At 40.7% G+C, this 19,068-nt stretch overlaps 1 protein-coding gene across 2 annotated transcripts in view; it reads left to right on the forward strand.

Annotated features, from left to right (window-relative positions):
* The window catches only part of JAM2 (junctional adhesion molecule 2), an 844,759-nt gene that overhangs the window by 363,964 nt on the left and 461,727 nt on the right, over positions 1 to 19,068 (forward strand). For both annotated transcript variants that reach the window (XM_044071361.1, XM_044071360.1), the window contains exon 4: positions 11,219 to 11,368. In XM_044071361.1, the coding sequence (XP_043927296.1) occupies positions 11,219 to 11,368 (150 nt within the window). The remainder of the gene's footprint in view (positions 1 to 11,218; positions 11,369 to 19,068) is intronic.

The following is a 19,068-nucleotide window of genomic DNA, read 5'->3' on the forward strand; positions in this document are numbered from 1 at the left end:
TAAGTCCCTTCCTTTCACAAGCCTAGCTTCCTTCCTTTTTCCTGCCTCTTGGAGTGGCAGCATGTCTCACTTCAGGGTAGACTAGTTCAGCTTGATCTCCAGCAGATGGATGGCGGACATTATTTCTGTGAATTACTGGTTAGACTTCTGAGCAGTTGTGTTGTGCCCTTTATAGGTATCTCTCCAGTTCCTTGGGACCAAGCATACATTAGCTCTGAATGTAATACAACGGTTGATTAAATTTGGTAGGTGAAGATAGTTCCTTAAAAGAAGGAAGGACAGGAATTTTATGTCAGACTTGTGTCAGATTTTCTTGCCTCCCCCAAAAAAAGATGGGCTATAGAGTCCCATTCTGGGCCTTTCCGGGCAAAATGAATTCCTAAAAATAACTATAATAATAATGATGCTCAGTTTGCAGTCTCCCTACCAGTCACCCTAGATTAAAGACTACAGGCGGTTACCTGAAGTTCAGTATGGGCAAGAATAATTTCCAGTCTACTTCTGTCCCATTTGCCCTGTCCATGGCATCAAGTTTACCAAGTGTCTGACACAAGCCATTTTGAGGTGACAGTGTCTGTTTTCATCTCAAACATAGACAACTGCTTGACTCGTTCCTCATTACTGGAGATGATGACCTGATCCTTGTCCATAACCTTGGACTGCTCAACCACGTTGTTCTTTTTAAACCTCCTGATGTCAAACCTGTTAACCAAGAAGTTGAAGATGTCACTGGGAATCCTGCTTGATAGAGAGACAATATTTCCCACCCAAAGAAAGAGACCACCAGTTGAAATGCTTCTTTTCAGATCTGGCCAAGAAAATGCTATCAGCTTCTGCTTTTCAGTAACATTTCTGTCATGCTTGAAAATCAGTTAAAATTTTCCAGTCTGTTCTGGACCAACTTTTAGAATATAGAGCCACAAGGAGCATGCCCAGAGCAGTTTAATGGAAGTAGTAACTGTCAGACTTCCTAATACCTCAGAAAAGAGTTTTGTAAGACCATAGGACCATAGTACTGTTAAGAAAGGCCTTGTCAAATGGCAGACCATGTAGATGAAATTGCCAAAGAAAACAAAATATTAAAGACCAAGATGACCATATGATGTGGGGCACCTTGTTAATGGGTATTTTCTTCTCTAAACTTTACTTAGTATAACCTAAATGTATCATAGTCTCAAAGTAGGTTGTATGCGTTTACTTAAATGGTTTGTCACTTGAGCAGGACTCTCTCAAGCATGCTGTCACCTAAGAGAATAAGCCTCATTACACATGTCGTGTTTGAATCTGTTAATAGCTGTAGAAATTTCAGGGTACTTCTTCTGCAGTCCCTTATCGCTCATCCTGTGATGGATGTTTATTTTAGAAAGCAAAGATGTGAAAGACACCTACCTGAAATGCATTTGCAGACTGCAGAGATAGTCGTTCAAGTTTTGGTGGGGGAGTAATTCAGTACTTTGCCCATGGTCTACCCTAAATTCTTGGTTCCAGTGCCGGCTCACCTGAGATTCAGGAACATCCACTTTTAGCCATTATTGTCTCATTTAGGTGAAGTCCATGAAGGGGCTTTTGGGTACTGTCATTTACATTTCTGTTGCTTAGAGAAGTTGGGTATGTATTGCGGAAGAAGTTATTGCAATTGTGTTTTAGATTATATTAAAATTAGTAGTCCTATTTTTGTGGTGCCTGAATGGTTGGGCATCTTGATGCATGGTTGTTTGGGACCATTTTTTTCAGTGACCATTTATTTTCTACTTTTTCTTATTTATTGTTTAAACTACCATGAAAGAGTAAAATTATAAGAAACATAGTTTTCTTTTTATTTGTTATTTTCCTTGTTTTATAGGATGAAATTGAATGTGAATTTAGGTGGGACCTTACAGGGATTAAGAAATGTGTGTCACTGATACAGGACCAAGCTCAGAAAACCTTGCATTTAACTTTTACACAGTTTATCAGAATAGTTTAATAGCATTTTCTTAAAAATAGATCTGGTAACAACCTGACTAGGTGGCAGGGACATTCCAGTAGAGATTACATTCATAACAAGACAACATGTTGCTAATTTGCATATCCAAACAAAGAATTAAAGTGCATGAGGATGGATCACAGTTCTAATACGCGAGGAGAGGTGACATTATATTCAAAGTCAGCTTATGATTTTGGGAACTCATATTTGTCTTTCAGCTTTTCCCAGTAAGGGGTCGCCACAGCGGAACTCCTGTCCGCTAATGATTGGCAGTAGATTTTTACGAAATGCTGAGGTGCCAGCTCGACGCCCAACCTTCAACGAAGGCATGCCCATTTACACACGCATGTCTTTTGAAACGCTACCCAACCACGGGGAGGACATGCAGACTCCACACAGAAGACGCTCCCAAGCCAAGCCAAGAATCGAATGGGAGAACCTCTTGCTGTGAGGTAACAACGCTACCGCCGTACCATCGTGGCTCCTGATGATTTTGGGAACTCATAATGTTTAGAAATTGTAAAAACATGATTGCTAATTGCATAAATGAGAAGAATGTAGCATCATTTTTGCAGTGTTCTTTACTCATGGCTGTATAAGAATTGATGAGAACCTAGAAAGGTAATTGTTATTAAAGCAAACTATTATTTCATTGGTGACATTACTTGCAACTGGCAGTCTCCCATTTCTGATTTGTACTATATTAAGTAACCCAACCACAGGAACCTGCCAGATTGTTAGCTTCTAATCAAGGAGCAGAATTCCTAAACATTGTGAGCAATGCATAACAGTTGTATACTATAAGTAATATGTTCAGATTTTCCACACCGCTCATAAGTCTAGTCAGAGTAACCATGAAAAAAATGCTACCTGTTTGACGAAAGAACTGTAAGATGAGGCTATAACAGCAGTTACAGAATGTAACGCAATTCATAAAGCACAGAAGACACACATACAGTGAGATATGTTATAGCAGTCATACCCAACTATTTAGGGACATACAGCTGCAGATGAAAGTGCAAACTTGATTTAAAAAATTGGATCATATTTCATATGCTGTTAGTAGTACAATAGCTACAGATGCTGTCAATTTAGGCTGTGACTGCACTGCTGTATTTTTCCAAGGTATGAACAGATGGATATGTTCCACTTGAATTCCCAAATGTAGGATGAACTGTGGCATTTGTAATGACCTTGACCATAGCCAATAGTAGAGATAGACCAGTACATCTGCAAATGAGATTTACAACTGATGTAACAGTGCTGGCAACAGGCATGTTCTGGACATCTGCAGCTAATATACAGCAAATCCCAGGCATCACAGCCAGTCACATACTACAGCAGTTTCTGGATTCGCTTATAGTCCTTCCTTAAACTTGATGCAGAGTTGTGCACTGCAGCACAGAAAGAAAGCAGATGTGCTGGTGTGACCACTGATGTTGGCCTTCCCCATAAATGCATTGATGATGATGATAGTCATGACAGTAATGCTGCCAACATACCAGATACTTAGGATGTTCATGTTGTAGCTGGCCTCAGGGGCAAGTAACTGAGTTTTCTGTTGCTACATAGTCTCTGATTTCATATGCATCATTTTAGGAAATGGCTGGTTAAACATACATAGTTTTTGTCATAAAGCTTTAATAAAATTTGTGCATGTCCTTCAGCATTTCAAGACATTAGTATGACATTTTTTGAGATCATAATACAGCTGCTAAGACCACACACACAGATTGTACATGGGTTACGACATAGTGCTGTCTGGAGCCTGCAGTGCTCTATCTGTTCCTGCCTTTACCTGTATACTCAAACACAACAGGTTAGTATGCCATGCTAGGGCATCGTCCATGACAACAGCCCCAGCACAGGCAGGTAAATGGCTACAACACTGAGGCTGAAGTGGGAATTTGCCACTGCAGGCCAACTGTAATCATGCCTCTTGTTGGCCATCTGGCTGTCATCAAATCTGGAAATGGGAGCACTGCTACTGTGAGCTTGTGGGTGTTCTAGTAAAAAAAAAAAAAAAAAAAAAGCCTACCCTGATTTATGTCTGAGAAGCTCCTCCCTTTGACATGTTTCCTTGAAACCTCTAGGATGAAAAAAGGAGTCAGGATGCTCAGACTATGGCATTCCTTCTGCATTATTCTGTCTGCCTGGTCCATCCATGCATCCACCCGAAACATCATCAAGACCACTTGCTGGCCTAAATTTGTCAGTCAGTGCATCAGACACTGAAGCAACATTTGCCATTGTGGCATCATCCACTGCTGGTGCATGGCTACCCCATGTCATAGCAACTGGATGTAGAAACAGAATCAGCAGCCTTCTCTGCTTCACCCAAAACAAAATATAAAAAATCCATATTACAAAGTATACATACATTGCAAAGGTGTTACATAGTCATGGGAGGTGATCAGACCAGGCCTACATTAAGGGGCAGTAGTGGCTCTATACATAGAGGTGTTCACTGTAAAACCAATGTGCGCACACAACATGCAACAGAAAATCAAACAAGCAGCAATATATTAACTTTCATCTTCAAGAAGAGGAGCATCGGTTCTGCCCAGTATACCAGTGATTGCCACTGAGGTCAATGGCCATCTTCTCCATATGATCTTTACTATAATTAACCTTTCTACAGCATTCAGAACTTACCCTGCCATGACCCCAGCGCTCATGACGTCCTCAGTCAACTCTAACTACTGCCTCTGCCTCTTTTTGTGATTCCCTTCGTAGCCCATTATAAGGGCCTTATCCCTCCAGATGATATTAAGAAGCACATCCATCTCTTCCTATGTGAAATTCCATTATTCTTTTCATAGAGGGCACTAAAAACAAAGTATTGGTCTAAATGTGTGTAATACATGTGAGTTTAATGCTATTCTTTGTAATATAGATGCTACCCTCTGCATCATTACAAGCACTTTGTAAAGGTAAAAGTTAATGTTTTCTAAAATCATACTTGTTCACATCTGGGAGGGGAATAAAGATAAGACAAGAACATACAGCAATTAGTGTAAGTAGGAGCACAGGCTGTAACATGCGTCTTAGCATGGATAGCCTTAATTTTAGGTTAGGTAATGCTTGTGTGTGCAACTATGGAACTGAGACAGTTATTCCTATGAGAAAGGGCAAATTTCATTATTTGAAGATGTACATAGTTGTGTGTGTATGTTTAAGTTAATAGGTTATGGGTCTGTTTGTTTTTTGTGGGGGGGGTGGTTATTAAAACTAAGTTCTGTAAAATGTGGCATACATTCAGATTGAGACGACAGGAAACAACTGTATAGAAGCACAACCTGCCAGACATTAGTTGGTTCATGTAACATAAAAGCTGGAAATGGACATTTGAAAAGCAACTATGTATGATAGGTGGGAATAATAAAGTCTTATAATGGCTGCACAAACCATATTATTTTGGAATGTGAATGGCCTCACAGGTATAAACAAAAAAGGTGGAGTATTGAATTATGTTAAGAAATGCAGAGTGCAAATAGCAATGCTACAGGAGACATGCTCTGAAAGAAGTGAGCATGTGAATTTGATAAATAAGGGATTTAAGAAGAGGTATTCAGCAGCATATCAGGGACAAATGAAATTGTTGGATGGGAGATAGGAAATTCACCCCGGGGATCACTTTTGTAGCTCTGCTCAACAGGGGCAGAAGAAAATAATTTTCTTGGGTGGCGAAAGCCAGGGTACCTTTTTGGCTCGGCTTATATAGGCCCTAGGGCCAGTAGCCTAGTACCTACCTATGAACCTATGAGAATATTTACACTAATTGCTAGAGGAGCTCCAATAGTGGTAGAAGAGGAAAAAAGATAATGGTAGATTGTGGTAGTAAGGAGCAAGTGGCAAGGGAGGACTATGCTGGTATCTATTTACATTCCACATAAAACTGCTTTTACGGAACTTAAGAAAATTTGGGAGGAATAATCAGCTTTCAGTAGGGAATGGAATTTGATTTGCTACAGTGAAGCCATATCTAGGGGACCTAGAAAGGAAAATATAAAAAGATTTCTGGTGAAATTTATGAAAATAAATGATATGGAAGGCATGAACTCAGTAGTAGGATCTCTGAGAGAATTTTGCATATTGTCAAGGTACAATAACTGGACTAGACTAGACAGAAATTATATTTCACAGTAACGTGTATTTAATTAAAAGCTTCAACACACACCCAATAGATATTGTAGATCATGCACCAATAATAGCTAAGATAAAAATGCAGGGCAATAAACTAAAAATGAGACACTAATGCTTTCCCACCTACCTATTAAAAACAGGAATTTAAGGAATGTGTAGTAGAAATTATTTGAGAGTTTTTAGGGAAGGTAGAAATTTCTCTAGAATTTAGAGCTAGTGCATGGAATAAAATAAAAGTGGAATTTAAAAAATAGGGTAGAAGTAAAAGAAAAAGAGAGATGGTTAAGAAGTAACATTAGAGGGGGTGACTAAGGTTAAAGTATTTCAGAATAAGGGAAATCTCACAGAAAATGAAAAGGTGCAACTGCAGAGTGCTAAAGAGCAAATAAGGGAATATCTGGATAATATGAATGAGTTTAGAAAAATTGCTGTTATGCAACTGTTTTCTGTTAATAACCCCAGAGCACAAAAACTTCCATCACAGTGACTTTGGCAACAGAAAGCAGAAAGAGTTGTTGCCTAAGTTGGGGAGCCTATACAAGAAAAATAACCAGAGATCCTGTAAAGCTATTAGAGATGTTTCAGAAATTTTAGGAATATCTGTATAAAGCAGAGTAGTATTGAAATCAAGAAAGAGCACAAATGGAAATAGTTATGGAAGAATAAATAAGCCAAGGTTATAGATAGACACGACTCAACAATTTAACAGTTAAGATTGGAGGAAATGAAACAAAATAGTGACATAAAATCAGTCTGCAGGAATAGACTGTACTCCTGTGGAAGTTTGGAAGGTAGGAGGAAAGAAAGTGATAAAGATCTAGAAGGTTATGTTTAACAGCATCTTAAAAGGAGGGGAACACCAACATCCTGGAAGAAAGCTGTGGTGACGGAGGGGAACAACAACATCCTGGAAGAAAGCTGTGGTGACTGTAATACCTAAAGACAGTAAAGACCCTTCATATAGGCCCATTTCCTTTTTAAACAATGATTATAAAGTGTTTCTGTCTATAATAGCTGAAAGAATGGCAAAGGTGTTGCCAAAATTGATAGACATGGATCAGTGTGGTTTTGTGAAGAGAGAGTAAACATTTGACAACATTAATAGAATAATGATAATCCAGAAGGAAGCAGAGTATAAGAAAGTACCAGTGTTGCCGGTGGTCTTGATGCATAGAAAGCATTCGACAGAGTAAGCCTGGATTTTATGAGTAGGGGAATGGATACATATACATTCCCTGATACAATAATAAGATTAATTAGGAGGATGTTTGAGGGATCGGAGGCAAAAATTAAAGTGGCAGGGTTCCTTTCTGACAAGTTCTCTAAACAAAATTAAAGTGGCAGGGTTCCTTTCTGACAAGTTCTCTAAACAGAGGAACCAGGCAGTGGTATCCTCTTTCCCTTTTGTTATTTTATTTATATTCAGAGTCACTAGCAAAGAAAACAAAGGACTCAGAAATTCAAGGATATAATTGGTGTAGTAACAAGGAAAAGTTTGCTTTATTTGCAGATGATATTGTTTTGTACCTGATGGAACCAGAAAAGGACATCTTAGTGTTGCGGAATGTTCTGAGAGAGTTTCAAGTCTTTTTGGGGTATACAATTAATGAAAATAAAACAAAGGCTATATCTGAAAACTATGCACCCATACATGATCTAGTCCAGCAGTACCCATATTTATGGGGACTTGATAAAATTAAGTATTTAGGAGTACAGATTAAAAAAGATTCTGTTATGGCATCTAAGGGTATAAGTGAAGAGACTAAACAAAAGATAGTACAAAAACTGAGAAATTAAACTCTTGTTTTTGGATATGTATAGCAAGGTACAAGCAATGAAAATGTTTTTAGTCCATTTAGTTTTATGTACAGGTCAGGCATATTTTCATCAACCAGAGGAGAGGTTGTGGATAGTAATTAATAAAACATTGAAGGATTTTATCTGGGAGGTTAAGAGGGCAAGGGTCAAGTGGGATAAGTTGATCCTTTCAAAAGAATAAAGTGGTTTTGGAGTACCTGATATGAATGGATGTTTTAGAGCTACACAGTGAGGACTCGTATACATAATACAAGCAGAAAACTATAACTCAAAGTGAAAAAGGATGTTAAAGAAATGGGAGAAATTCAAGAAATAAGGAGAGAGTGGGAATTTGGATGCAGATACTTAAGGAGCACAGCAGCAGCCATGCATAATATTATATTCATAAAGTAGCAGAACGTTTTCTAAGAACTAAGCCAAGAAGAAAATGGAGGCTGGAGATTTTACTGATAGGAATGAATGCAATTAGGGGTACAGAAAATAGGCAAGAGGGGGTTAGAATTTATTGGAGAAAAGTGGCAAAGGAACCAAGATATTAAGAGCAAATAACTAAAGAAGGAAAAGTAATAGAATGGAAAAGGCCAAGGAGATATTCACACTGCCTTCTGTATTAACGGTTGATATCAGAGTATAGACAAAGAGAAAGGGATGGGGGAATCCTAAGTGAAAGACCTGCTCTGGAAGATTTTTTAGTTGAAACTAGAATAAAGCTGCTGTTCAATGGATAATTAATAAGGCATATAAAATATTGCATAGTAACTGTAGGAATCAATTGGTGGAGGTTAGAAAAGATCGGAAAGAGAGAGGTAAGCAATTCACAAGGAAACAATGTGAGGACATATATGTAGATCCCAAGTATGTAACAAAGTCTCCAAGATTTAGGATTTTTGCTTGGAAGTGTTTGCGTAGGCCTTTTTTATACTGGAAGCAGACTCCTAAGAATTTTTCCATTGGTAGGTGGCAAATGTTGGAGGTGTGATGAGGAAGAAAGAGGAAAATGGAAACATGTTTTGGGAGTAAGGAGTTGGAAGACTTCAGAAATTCCCTGCAGAGCACTCTGTCAGAAATATTGGGTGAGCAAATGGGTGTAACTAAGGAAATGACTTGAGCTGGGATACAAGATCTGAATTGCCTAGACATGGTAAGGCCTTGCTAAGTTTAATTGTAGTAGCTGCCAAAAACAATTACTAGAAAATGAAAATCTAAGTCTAAGCCAACTGTATGTGAAGTATTGAATATTGTAACGGAGAGAAGAGAGTAGGAGCAAATTATGTAGAAAAAATGGAAATTGTAGGAACAATACATGTAGAATAATGTTTGAAGGAGGAGCAACTTTTAAGGGAAGGTAAGAATTGAACAGTTTATGTAATGTTGGAGTGATAGTTATAAAAAACATGTAATGTGTAATGGTTGTAAGTAAAAACATGTCGGTATGTGTTTTCCTTTCATATAAATGTATGTTTGCCTATGTCTTAAGCGATAATTCAGTAAAGGGATTAAAAAAAGTGCAACACAGTTAAAAACTTTTACTGGGGCAAGTCAATAAAGTTTTTATCTGTGTTAAACTTGGTTTGCTTTATTTTTATTTTTCCATTGTGTGGCAGTTGCCATCTCTATTTTAATTTTAACTGTATATGAAGTGTTCAACAGAGTAGCGGAGTCCTATATGCTTCTGGCATTTAGGAGTGCATAATTCTCTTGCTAGGCTTTACCTAATCTCTGGATTCTAGCAGTCTTTTTTCACTGTTGCACTTAAGTTTGAGTCAGAGATGTAAAATTAGGTTAGTGTTTGAAGTGGACCAAGGACAGTACTATGGGATGATAAGCATCAGAATAAAAAATGTGCATACATTTTTGTAAAGTTCTGTCTTTAATTGTTTATTTAACTGTAAGCCTTTCTTATTTGAGTGTGAAACATTAAATGTTTGTCCTCACATTTGTGAGTTTACAGGTTTGTGTAGTATTTTTTTTTTTCTTATTGATATTATGGCTTTTATCTGTGTTCATTTTGCGAGGGAGGTTGTGGCAGTGTTTATTCAGTACCTAAATGTGCAGTAGTTTTTTTTCACTGTTACATTCTGTGTTAGGAGAAGCTCAAGCCTATATGGGGTGAGGTAATGTGGCATTGTTGAAGAAAGAGTACTAGTCTGAAATACCTTTGTGGAAGAGAGAGGTAGAAAGCATTAGAACTAGATATGGGCAAAGTGTCAGTTGTGATTTTGAGTTATGGGTTCATAGATTGAGAAGGGAGTGCACTGGGGAAAATTTGCAGGAGAATGACCAGAAATAAGAAGGAAAGTAAGTTGGTATTTTAGAAAGAATACTGGTGGGGGGAATGGGTAAGGATTGTAGAACCAGAAAGTAGATAGTTTCTTGTACAGCATGAATTGGTGAGTGGTTATAGAAAATGTGGCCTGATGTGTGTTTTAAGAGAGCAGAGAGGTAGTGCAGGAAGAAGGGTTAGTGAAATTAAGCTTCAAGGAGAAACAAGAGGAAAGGAGGATCAGTGAGTGGGGAGGGGGTGTAAAGATGTTGAGGGGAATGGATTGGCTGAGGATAGACAACTGCAGAAAGAGAGTTCCATTCAAACAAAGGAAGCTTAAGGAGGTTAATCACAGGGATGGGGATTCTAGAAAAAAAATGTATGAGGGGGCAGAGAAGGAAAGGGAATAAGGAGAGAGGAAGGAAATGGAGAGACTGTACAGCAAGGAAGATCTCATAAATTATACTAGTTGGACATGGAGAAAAAGATGGTAGAATAGCTTGATGGGTGTGGAAACAGTATGGTTGACCTTGGACAGAGGGGTGTAGGCCCTACTAGAGGAACCCCATTAAGGTTAGTAGCAAGCTACTGCTGATCATCAAGGCATTGACCAGAGGTGCATCAGCTGCTAACCCCACAGTGTCACTTTGTCATTGAGGGCCTATTGCCTGAGAAGTTACCTTTAAGACAGTGTGTATGTAAAGGAAAACCTGAACTATCTTTGTTTCCAGGACTCCTGAAACTGGATCTTTCTTTCTTTCTCTCTCCCCCGTCCCCCTCCTCTCTCTGTCTCACCCTCTCCCTTTCTCCCTCTACTCGGTATCTGCTTAAGAAAATCACTACTATAGTTTATGTAGCACCATTGTAAGGCGCAGGACAAATACGATCAGCATCTAGACATGCAGGCTTGTTGAGGATAATAAATATGCACATTTAAAAATGAAAGCCATATATTGTGAGCATCATCTGAATGACTGCATTTATTATGTAGTTTTCTGCAGAAGTGACTTTTTTTCTTTTTAAAGAGCGTTACTTCAGTCGAGCAAAAATGGATGGTGCAAGCATCCGATTACGGAATGTGACCCGTAAAGATACTGCTGAGTATCGCTGTGAAGTTTCTGCGGGAATGGATAGCAAGGTTCTGGGTGAAACCACAGTTAAGCTTACTGTGCTAGGTAAGTGAAATGACACAACATTTTGTAAAGAGAACAGGAGCCTGATCAACTTTAAGGTAACCCTTCCAAAGGTATTAAAAACATGTTTTATTTTTTCTAATTTTGAGTACAAACTTCACATGTTCTATCCAGAGTTATTTACATTTTCATGTACTATGTAAGCAGGCTTTTTCAAGTAGCCTTTTTTGGCAAAACTCTGACACAAGGCATATGTTAATACAAGGGTGAACTCAGCAGTAACCATTCAGGTTGTAGTCATCATGAAAATAAATAGTCTAAGGCACAAAAATTATTTCCACAGTTATTGAAAGACTGAGAAAAAGTAGTTTCATTGCAGCCTACTAACAGTTAAAATTTGCATATTGTATTTATTGTTTCATTGCTCGTTTACAGGGTGTGAATCATAATCTAGTGCATTGTCCATAGGGCTCATAGGTGTATACTAGGCTAACAACCATTAGGGCCCTTATGAGCCTAGCTGTGCAACCCAAATATGACCCACAGATTTGATTTGTATAGGAGGTGATTTTCTTACTGCCTATGTCCTTTAGAAATATAAGTGCCAGACAAGGAGTGAATTTCCGATTACCCCATCCATTGGTCCCATTTGCACATAAATAGGGAGTAACTCTGCTTCACATGGATGGGGAGCCTGTTCCAGAGAATAGGAATTCTCTGTGAAACACGTGTCTCTTCAACTTGTCTTACATATTTCGCAAGCAAAATTTAGATCTTTTGATCTAGTAGTTCGATGCTGTTTGTTTTGCACATGAACAAAAGGTTCATCAAACAGGGTCAAGGAATGGCTTGTATGTCAGGCAAAGATTATGTCTCAGAAATCTGTAAGATAATGAGTAGAGAGACAAGGCTTTGAGTCCATCACCATAGGACATTGCTTTTACTCCCTGTATTATTTTTGTAAGGAACCTTTGCGGACTTTCCATTTGCTGCATGTTTCTTATCATGCACATACCAGAGAGGGCATTATACGTTATTGTGGGTCTGAGGAGTGCCTAGTACAGTGGTATGATGACCTCTCTGGACTTAGTTGTGATGCCCTTAATTATAAGTTGAGCAACATAGGATTTTCTTACTACCTTGGACACATGTTGGTCCAAGGCCACATTACTGTCTGCATGAGTTCCCAGATCCCTGACTGGTGAATCCACATTTAGGAGTGTTTTATTGATAACATAGTTACTCAGGGTGGTCGACTTCCCAAAATGTATTTCTTGGTATTGAGGTTTAAGCCATGGCTTTGACACCAAGCTTTTGTCTATGTTAGACCTTTCTGAAGGGTGTTTTCATCTTGGGGGGGATTTAACTGACTGATCTCAGTTTGCAATCATCTCCAAACTTGGTCGGCCAGAGGCCTTTAACTTGAATATCTGAGAAGTAGATGTCAAAGAGAAGTGGGCCCAGCACAGAGTTCTGAGGGATTTCACTGGTGACCAGCCTCTTTGTGGAGGTGACCCCATCGATCCTAACCTCTTGAGTCCTATCTGTGAGCCAGCTAGCTGTCCAGCATGTTATAAAGTGGTTTATGCCTAGTGTGATGCCCGTGCACTGGCCCAGCAATCAAGAAGCCTCAATCCTCACCACTAACACCAGTGAGGGGCGTCCATATAGGGAAAGGATAATAAATACACACACAGTAAAGTACAACTTCCCTTAAGAGCACACAGAGATCACAGTCAGTCTAGGGCTGCTTTCTGCCTTTCTCTCCAGGTCCCCAGTAAGACTCTCCACTGGCACAGCTATAGGGTCCAGATCTCAGCCTAGTGGGCAAGCTAAAACCTCCAGCACCCTCTCAGTCCAGCCAGTGCTTTGTGTCCTTGCCCAAGTAGCTGACACAGACACACTTTAAGATAAGAGTTTATACAACCACACAGACACTCCTGGGGAAGGCTGGCACAGGTTCACCAGCTGTGCCCCTTTTACCCAGACTATACGGTAGAAATCACTGCCACCACCCAACTAATATTTATCAGCTGCTCAAAGGCCCTTATGAAAGGGTGTCCATTTATATTGTGCAATATTACTATCCAAACGGTAAGTGCAACCAAACAGTCAAGACTTACTTGGAGTGAGTTGGTACAATATCACTATATACATGCAATGTACTCTTAGAGCTTAAGTTATCTCTACATAAAACAGCCACAGTTGAAAGGTTTAAAAATATTTAATAATAAAAACACATGACAATACTTCTTACTACACAGTGCTAGTCAAGAGTTTAGAGAACACAGAGAAATACTTAAAATAATACAGTAGAAAAGTTCTGACATCAGCACCTTCCTAATTCCTAGCTATTTCTAACAGAAAACACAGTTCTAAAATCCTTCTTACATATAGACACAGGCAGAGTGGTGAGTTGGATGTTCCCAAGACAAATGCTCAAATGCTCTCATTCTTTCCATCCTTAAATTGATAACACAGTACCACTGATTCATTTCACATTACATCATTTCTTTCTGGTTCCCAGGGTAACAGACTCTGAGGTTAATAGCCCTTGATCTTGCAGCTGGTCAGGAAGCCAGAAAAATAAAAGAAATTATACATGCAAATTCTAGCCATTAACTCTGGCCTCAAAACAATAGGCTGAATGCCTTTATCTTGACATCTTGGCTCCAAGTTTTGACATCAAAGAATTGACTTATTAGCTTTGTTACAGCAGAGTGCATTTTGTTACATTTTTGCAGTTCCACATTTAACACCATTTTTTCCCATTTAAGAGAACACGCCTGTGGCTTATATTAACATTTACAAGAGAGAGAATTATATACAAAATTCTATCTGGCTAGGCTGGCAGCCTTCAGCTATCTTCTCACATCTCCACCCCTGGGGAACTCAAGCTAGTTTTTCAAGTGACCCTTGAGAAACGTTGCTTGAGAGGGATAGGTCTATTCTGAGTATACCTTATCCCATTCCCTGTCTTGAGAGCCCATCTGCGTTGACATTGCTAATCCCATTGCGGTGCTGCACTGACATACATGCTTGCAACCCTAGGCTCCATCTTAGCAACTTGGCATTTTGCTGGCTGGCTCTGTGTAACCATGTTAGGGGGGTTATGATCTGTCACTACAGTGAATTTTCTTCCATACAGATAAGGCTGACATTTCTGCAGTGCCCACACTATGTCTAGACATTCCTTTTATACAGCTGCATAGAATTCCTCCCTGGGTTGGAGCCTACGACTGAGATAAACTACTGGTGCTCTTCTCTCTCTGAAGAAATCTGGCTAAGTACAGCCCCCACCCCATGGTTCAAAGCATCCACCTGCACAACAAATTCTTTGCTGTAATCTGGACTTGCTAACACAGTGGGTCCTCCCAAAGCTTCCTTAAGCTCCTGAAATGCCTGCTCACATGCTGGGGTCCACACTACCTTATCTGGCCTGTTCTTCCTTGTCAGGTCTGTGAGGGGAGCAGCTATGGTACTATAACTGGGGGACAAATTCTCTGTAGTACCCTGCTGTCCCTAAGAATGCCCTCACCTGCTTTTTGGTAACAGGTGCGGGCCATGCCTGAATGGCTTTTATTTTGGCAGGTTCTGGCCTGATCTTACCACTCCCCACTCTATGTCCCAGGCAGGAGACTTCTGCCATACCCACCTGACATTTACTGGGCTTAATGGTCAACTCTGCCCTCTGTAGTCTGCCCAGCACTTCCCTGACATGCTGAAGGTGCTCATGCCAGGAATGGCTGTAGATGGCACTATCATCTAGGTAAGCAAGGGCAAACCCTCCTGTTTCTGCTAGGATATGATCTACCAGTATCTGGAATTTCACTGGGGCATTTTTCATCCCAAAGGGCATCTTTGTCAACTCATACAAGCCAAAAGGAGTTACAAAGGCTGATGTCTCTTTAGCACTGGGAGTCAAGGGCACCTGCCAGTAACCCTTGGTAAAATTAATGGTTGGAAGATGTTCATCGTGTTACCCTGCTGCAGTCATCACACTTGGGTTATCCTGCCATCAGGCGGTCCCGCAGTCGGCCTGAGTTCCAAAGTCTTGGTCCAGCGTCGGTTGCTGTCGCTTCTTCCCTGACGTCAGTGCACCAGGGGTATACAAGAGGCATCCGACGCCATTTTCTTCAGTCTTTCTTGCCACGCGGTGCCCAAAGCAGAAGCAGTTCGCAAGTGCCGGTCGGCTGACACCTGAGATTTTCGATTCGAATTTCAGTCTGAAGTCTTCAATAAAGCTAAGTACCCCGTTGGGGAACCTTTTCTTGCCTCAGTCCGATGTCAGAAAAAGTTAACAATTGCATTTCTTGTGGGAAGCAAATACCTCATAAGGACTTCCATTCTTATTGTATTCCTTGCCTAGGCCCAGACCACAATGCCACAGGTTGTCGGTTTTGTGCTAGGTTTAATAAACGAACTATCAAATGCCGTTTTGACTTGGCACGACATTACTTTGGTATGAAATTTAATTATATCATGCTGTTGGAGCAGCCAATGACTGGCGTGCATAAAAAAATGCAAGGATAAGGAGAGGCAGCCTAGGAACAAGCCAGACTCCGAGGCCTCTGCTGGGCCTGTCGCCAGTTCTCCAGTTTTCAGTGAGGCGCCTACGCAGCCCCTGACGACCACAGAATTGGAACCCCAGACAGCTTCGGATTCTCAAGCGGAGTGTACTAGGCCATCACAGCCATCTTCATTAGGCCCTTCCGACACCGGAGCAGAAGGAGATCCCAGTACAGTAGAAACACCTTCGGTTGCAGAAGGTGTCTTCAGACCAACTACACTCACCATTAAGTCTTATGCTAAGCTTAAAACTCCATTAAAACGAAAAAAGAGTGTACATCAGTCTCCAGTTCAAGGCCCCATGCCTAAGAAACAGATGCTTAGGATGGCTGAAGATTTGATTACCCTAATCAGGGGTTCCCATCCCCCTCCACATAACAGACCAAGACAAGAGGAGGATTATGCTTCCTCTGACCAGGTTTCTATTTCCTCAGATTCTTCTGAGGAACAGGATTACGCTTTTCCCCCTTATGAAGACTCTGATGCTGAAGACTCTATTCCCTCAGCATCTCCCCCTGAAGACTACTCTTTTGGGGAAACTTTACATACCACGAGGGAACATTTCCAATGGGAAGGCCAGGACTACTCTGATTCTAAGAAAAGGCTCTGAGAGTTCCTTTTACTACCCCAGCACAGACCACTTGCTATCCCTCCAGTTTTAGACATTGTGGATGATGTTTACTTGGAGTCTAGTCTAAATCCAGGCTCTCTACCTCCTGCTTCAGCCAAACCAGACAGATACTACAGAGTACCTGACTCACACAAATTCCTTTATAAAAGCCCTGTGGCTGACCCAGAAACAATTTCCCAGGGTCCCAAAGGGGCTAAAGCTTCTATGGCTAAAAATCCTGTGCCCTCTGAAAGGGATTTCAGAGCCCTAGATAGATGGGGAAAGAAGATATACACCTCAGCTACTCTGGCTATGAGAGCATTAAATTGTCAGTTTCACATGCTGAAATATCAGCAATTCCTAATATCCCAATTAAAACAAAAAAATGAGCGCACATTCTGAAGAGTCTGAATTCAAGGAAATGCAGGATCTGTTGCATGCAGCTGAACAGGTGGGCAAACATACTTTACAATGTGGATTTGATTCATTGGAAGCTTCCTGTAGAGCAGCTGTTACTGGGTCTGTCATATGTAGACATGCTTGGTTAAAAGAACAAACCCTACCTGATCATGTTAAAGCAAAATTATTGGATGCACCTTTACAGCAGGATGTATTATTTGGTGTCAAAGCACAAGAGGTTTTAAAGAAAATGGAGGATAAGGCAAAGTCTATGCAGACGGTCAAGGATTTTTTACAGGTACAACCCCCTCGTTTCAGCAGAAATTGGCCAACAAAAAACTGGTCCTTTCCAACTTCTGACAGATCACAGAGGGGCAAATACAGACGCCCAAGGGGCAGAGGTCAATCATAAGGCCCTTACAAACCTCGACAATGGGGCACTGCTACCCAGAAAGGAGGAGAAGACAGGCCCCAAGCTAGCAGAAGACAAACACAATGACTCGACCCTCAAACTACCAAGCAAATCTTTCTTGGCAGCTCCGTTGGGAGGAAAATTTGTACCTTTTGCAGACAACTGGCACATCATCACAAAAGACAAATGGGTCCTAAACATTGTCTCACAAGGATACAGATTCCACTTTCATACCTTGCCAAGGATAAAAGGAATGCCAAACCTGCCAACAAATCAATGGGCAGAGGCACAAAAACAAATTACAGCTCTCATGGACATGAGAGCCATTCAACAGGTACCTACACAGGAGCAAGGACAGGGATTTTACTCAAGACTCTTTCTAGTCCCAAGAAAGGACAAAGCATGGAGACCCATTCCGGATCTTTCAATTCTGAACACCTATCTGCAAGTACCAAAATTAAAGATGCTAACACTACAGCAGCTTCTTCCCATGCTGGGCAAGAATGCTTGGCTAGTAACGTTGGACCTCAAGGAGGCATACCTGCATGTCCCTATCAGACAAAATTATCAATTCTCTGCACTGCCCTTTGGCTTATCTACTGCACCCAGGGTCTTCACAAAATGCCTGGCACCAGTAATTGCATACTGCAGAAAAAGAGGAATTCAAATATACCCATACCTGGACGACTTCCTTATTCAAGCAGAAAGCAAGGACATTCTTTTAAAGCATCTAGCATTTGTCAAACACCTTCTAAGTTGCCTAGGGTACACAGTAAACGAAAAAAAATCAAAACTAGTGCCCTTACAAAACATAATTTTCCTGGGTGCCAGCTTGAATACAACGGCCCAGATGGCTTATCCCACGCCAGACAAGCAACAACAGCTGACTCAATACTTCAAAATAATGGCAACAAAGACCCAACTCCCTGCAAGAAAAATTCTGCAGGCCTTGGGATTCATGGCATCTTGCATACTACTAATACCATTTGCAAAACTGCATATGAGGAAATTACAATGGTGCCTGAAAAGCGTATGGACTCAGCACAGCCACAGCTTGGAAACAATGATACCACTCATTCCCTGCCTTCAACAGGAGTTTCTATGGTGGGCACAGGCATGTCATCTCAACAAGGGTCAGCCTTTCACCTTACCCACAGCCAGGCAAACTATGACAACAGATGCATCGGACTATGCCTGGGGAGCACACATGGCAGGACAGTGCATTCAGGGCAAATGGACTACAGATCAAAGGCATCTGCATATCGATCAAAAAGAAATGCTAGCAGTACAGAATTCCCTAACAGCTTTCAAGGACCTCTTACACCCAGGACATCTAATAATAAAGACGGACAATACCACAATAATGTGGTACATAAACAAGCAAGGGGGCACACATTCCTACCCTCTATGCAGGCAAGCAATGACCTTGTGGAACACAGCACTGTCTTACCAAGTTCAACTACAAGCACAATTCCTGCCAGGAAAGAAAAACACATTGGCAGATGACCTCAGCAGAAACATCATGGATCCCCACGAGTGGAAACTAGATCCACAAGTATTTGCAATGATAACTCAGAAATAGGGACGCCCAGACATAGATCTGTTTGCCAACCCCCAAAACTACCAACTTCAAAAATTTTGCACAAGGACATTCCACCCACAAGCTTGGAAAGTGGATGCCCTCTCATTCAGTTGGAAAACATTAACAGTGTATGCCTTTCCTCCACTGCCTCTTCTAGCAAAGGTACTGCT

The sequence above is a fragment of the Protopterus annectens genome, chromosome 5.part0 (assembly GCF_019279795.1).
Source record: "Protopterus annectens isolate FY-2018-M chromosome 5.part0, PAN1.0, whole genome shotgun sequence".
In the NCBI taxonomy this organism is placed as follows: Eukaryota; Metazoa; Chordata; order Ceratodontiformes; family Protopteridae; genus Protopterus; species Protopterus annectens.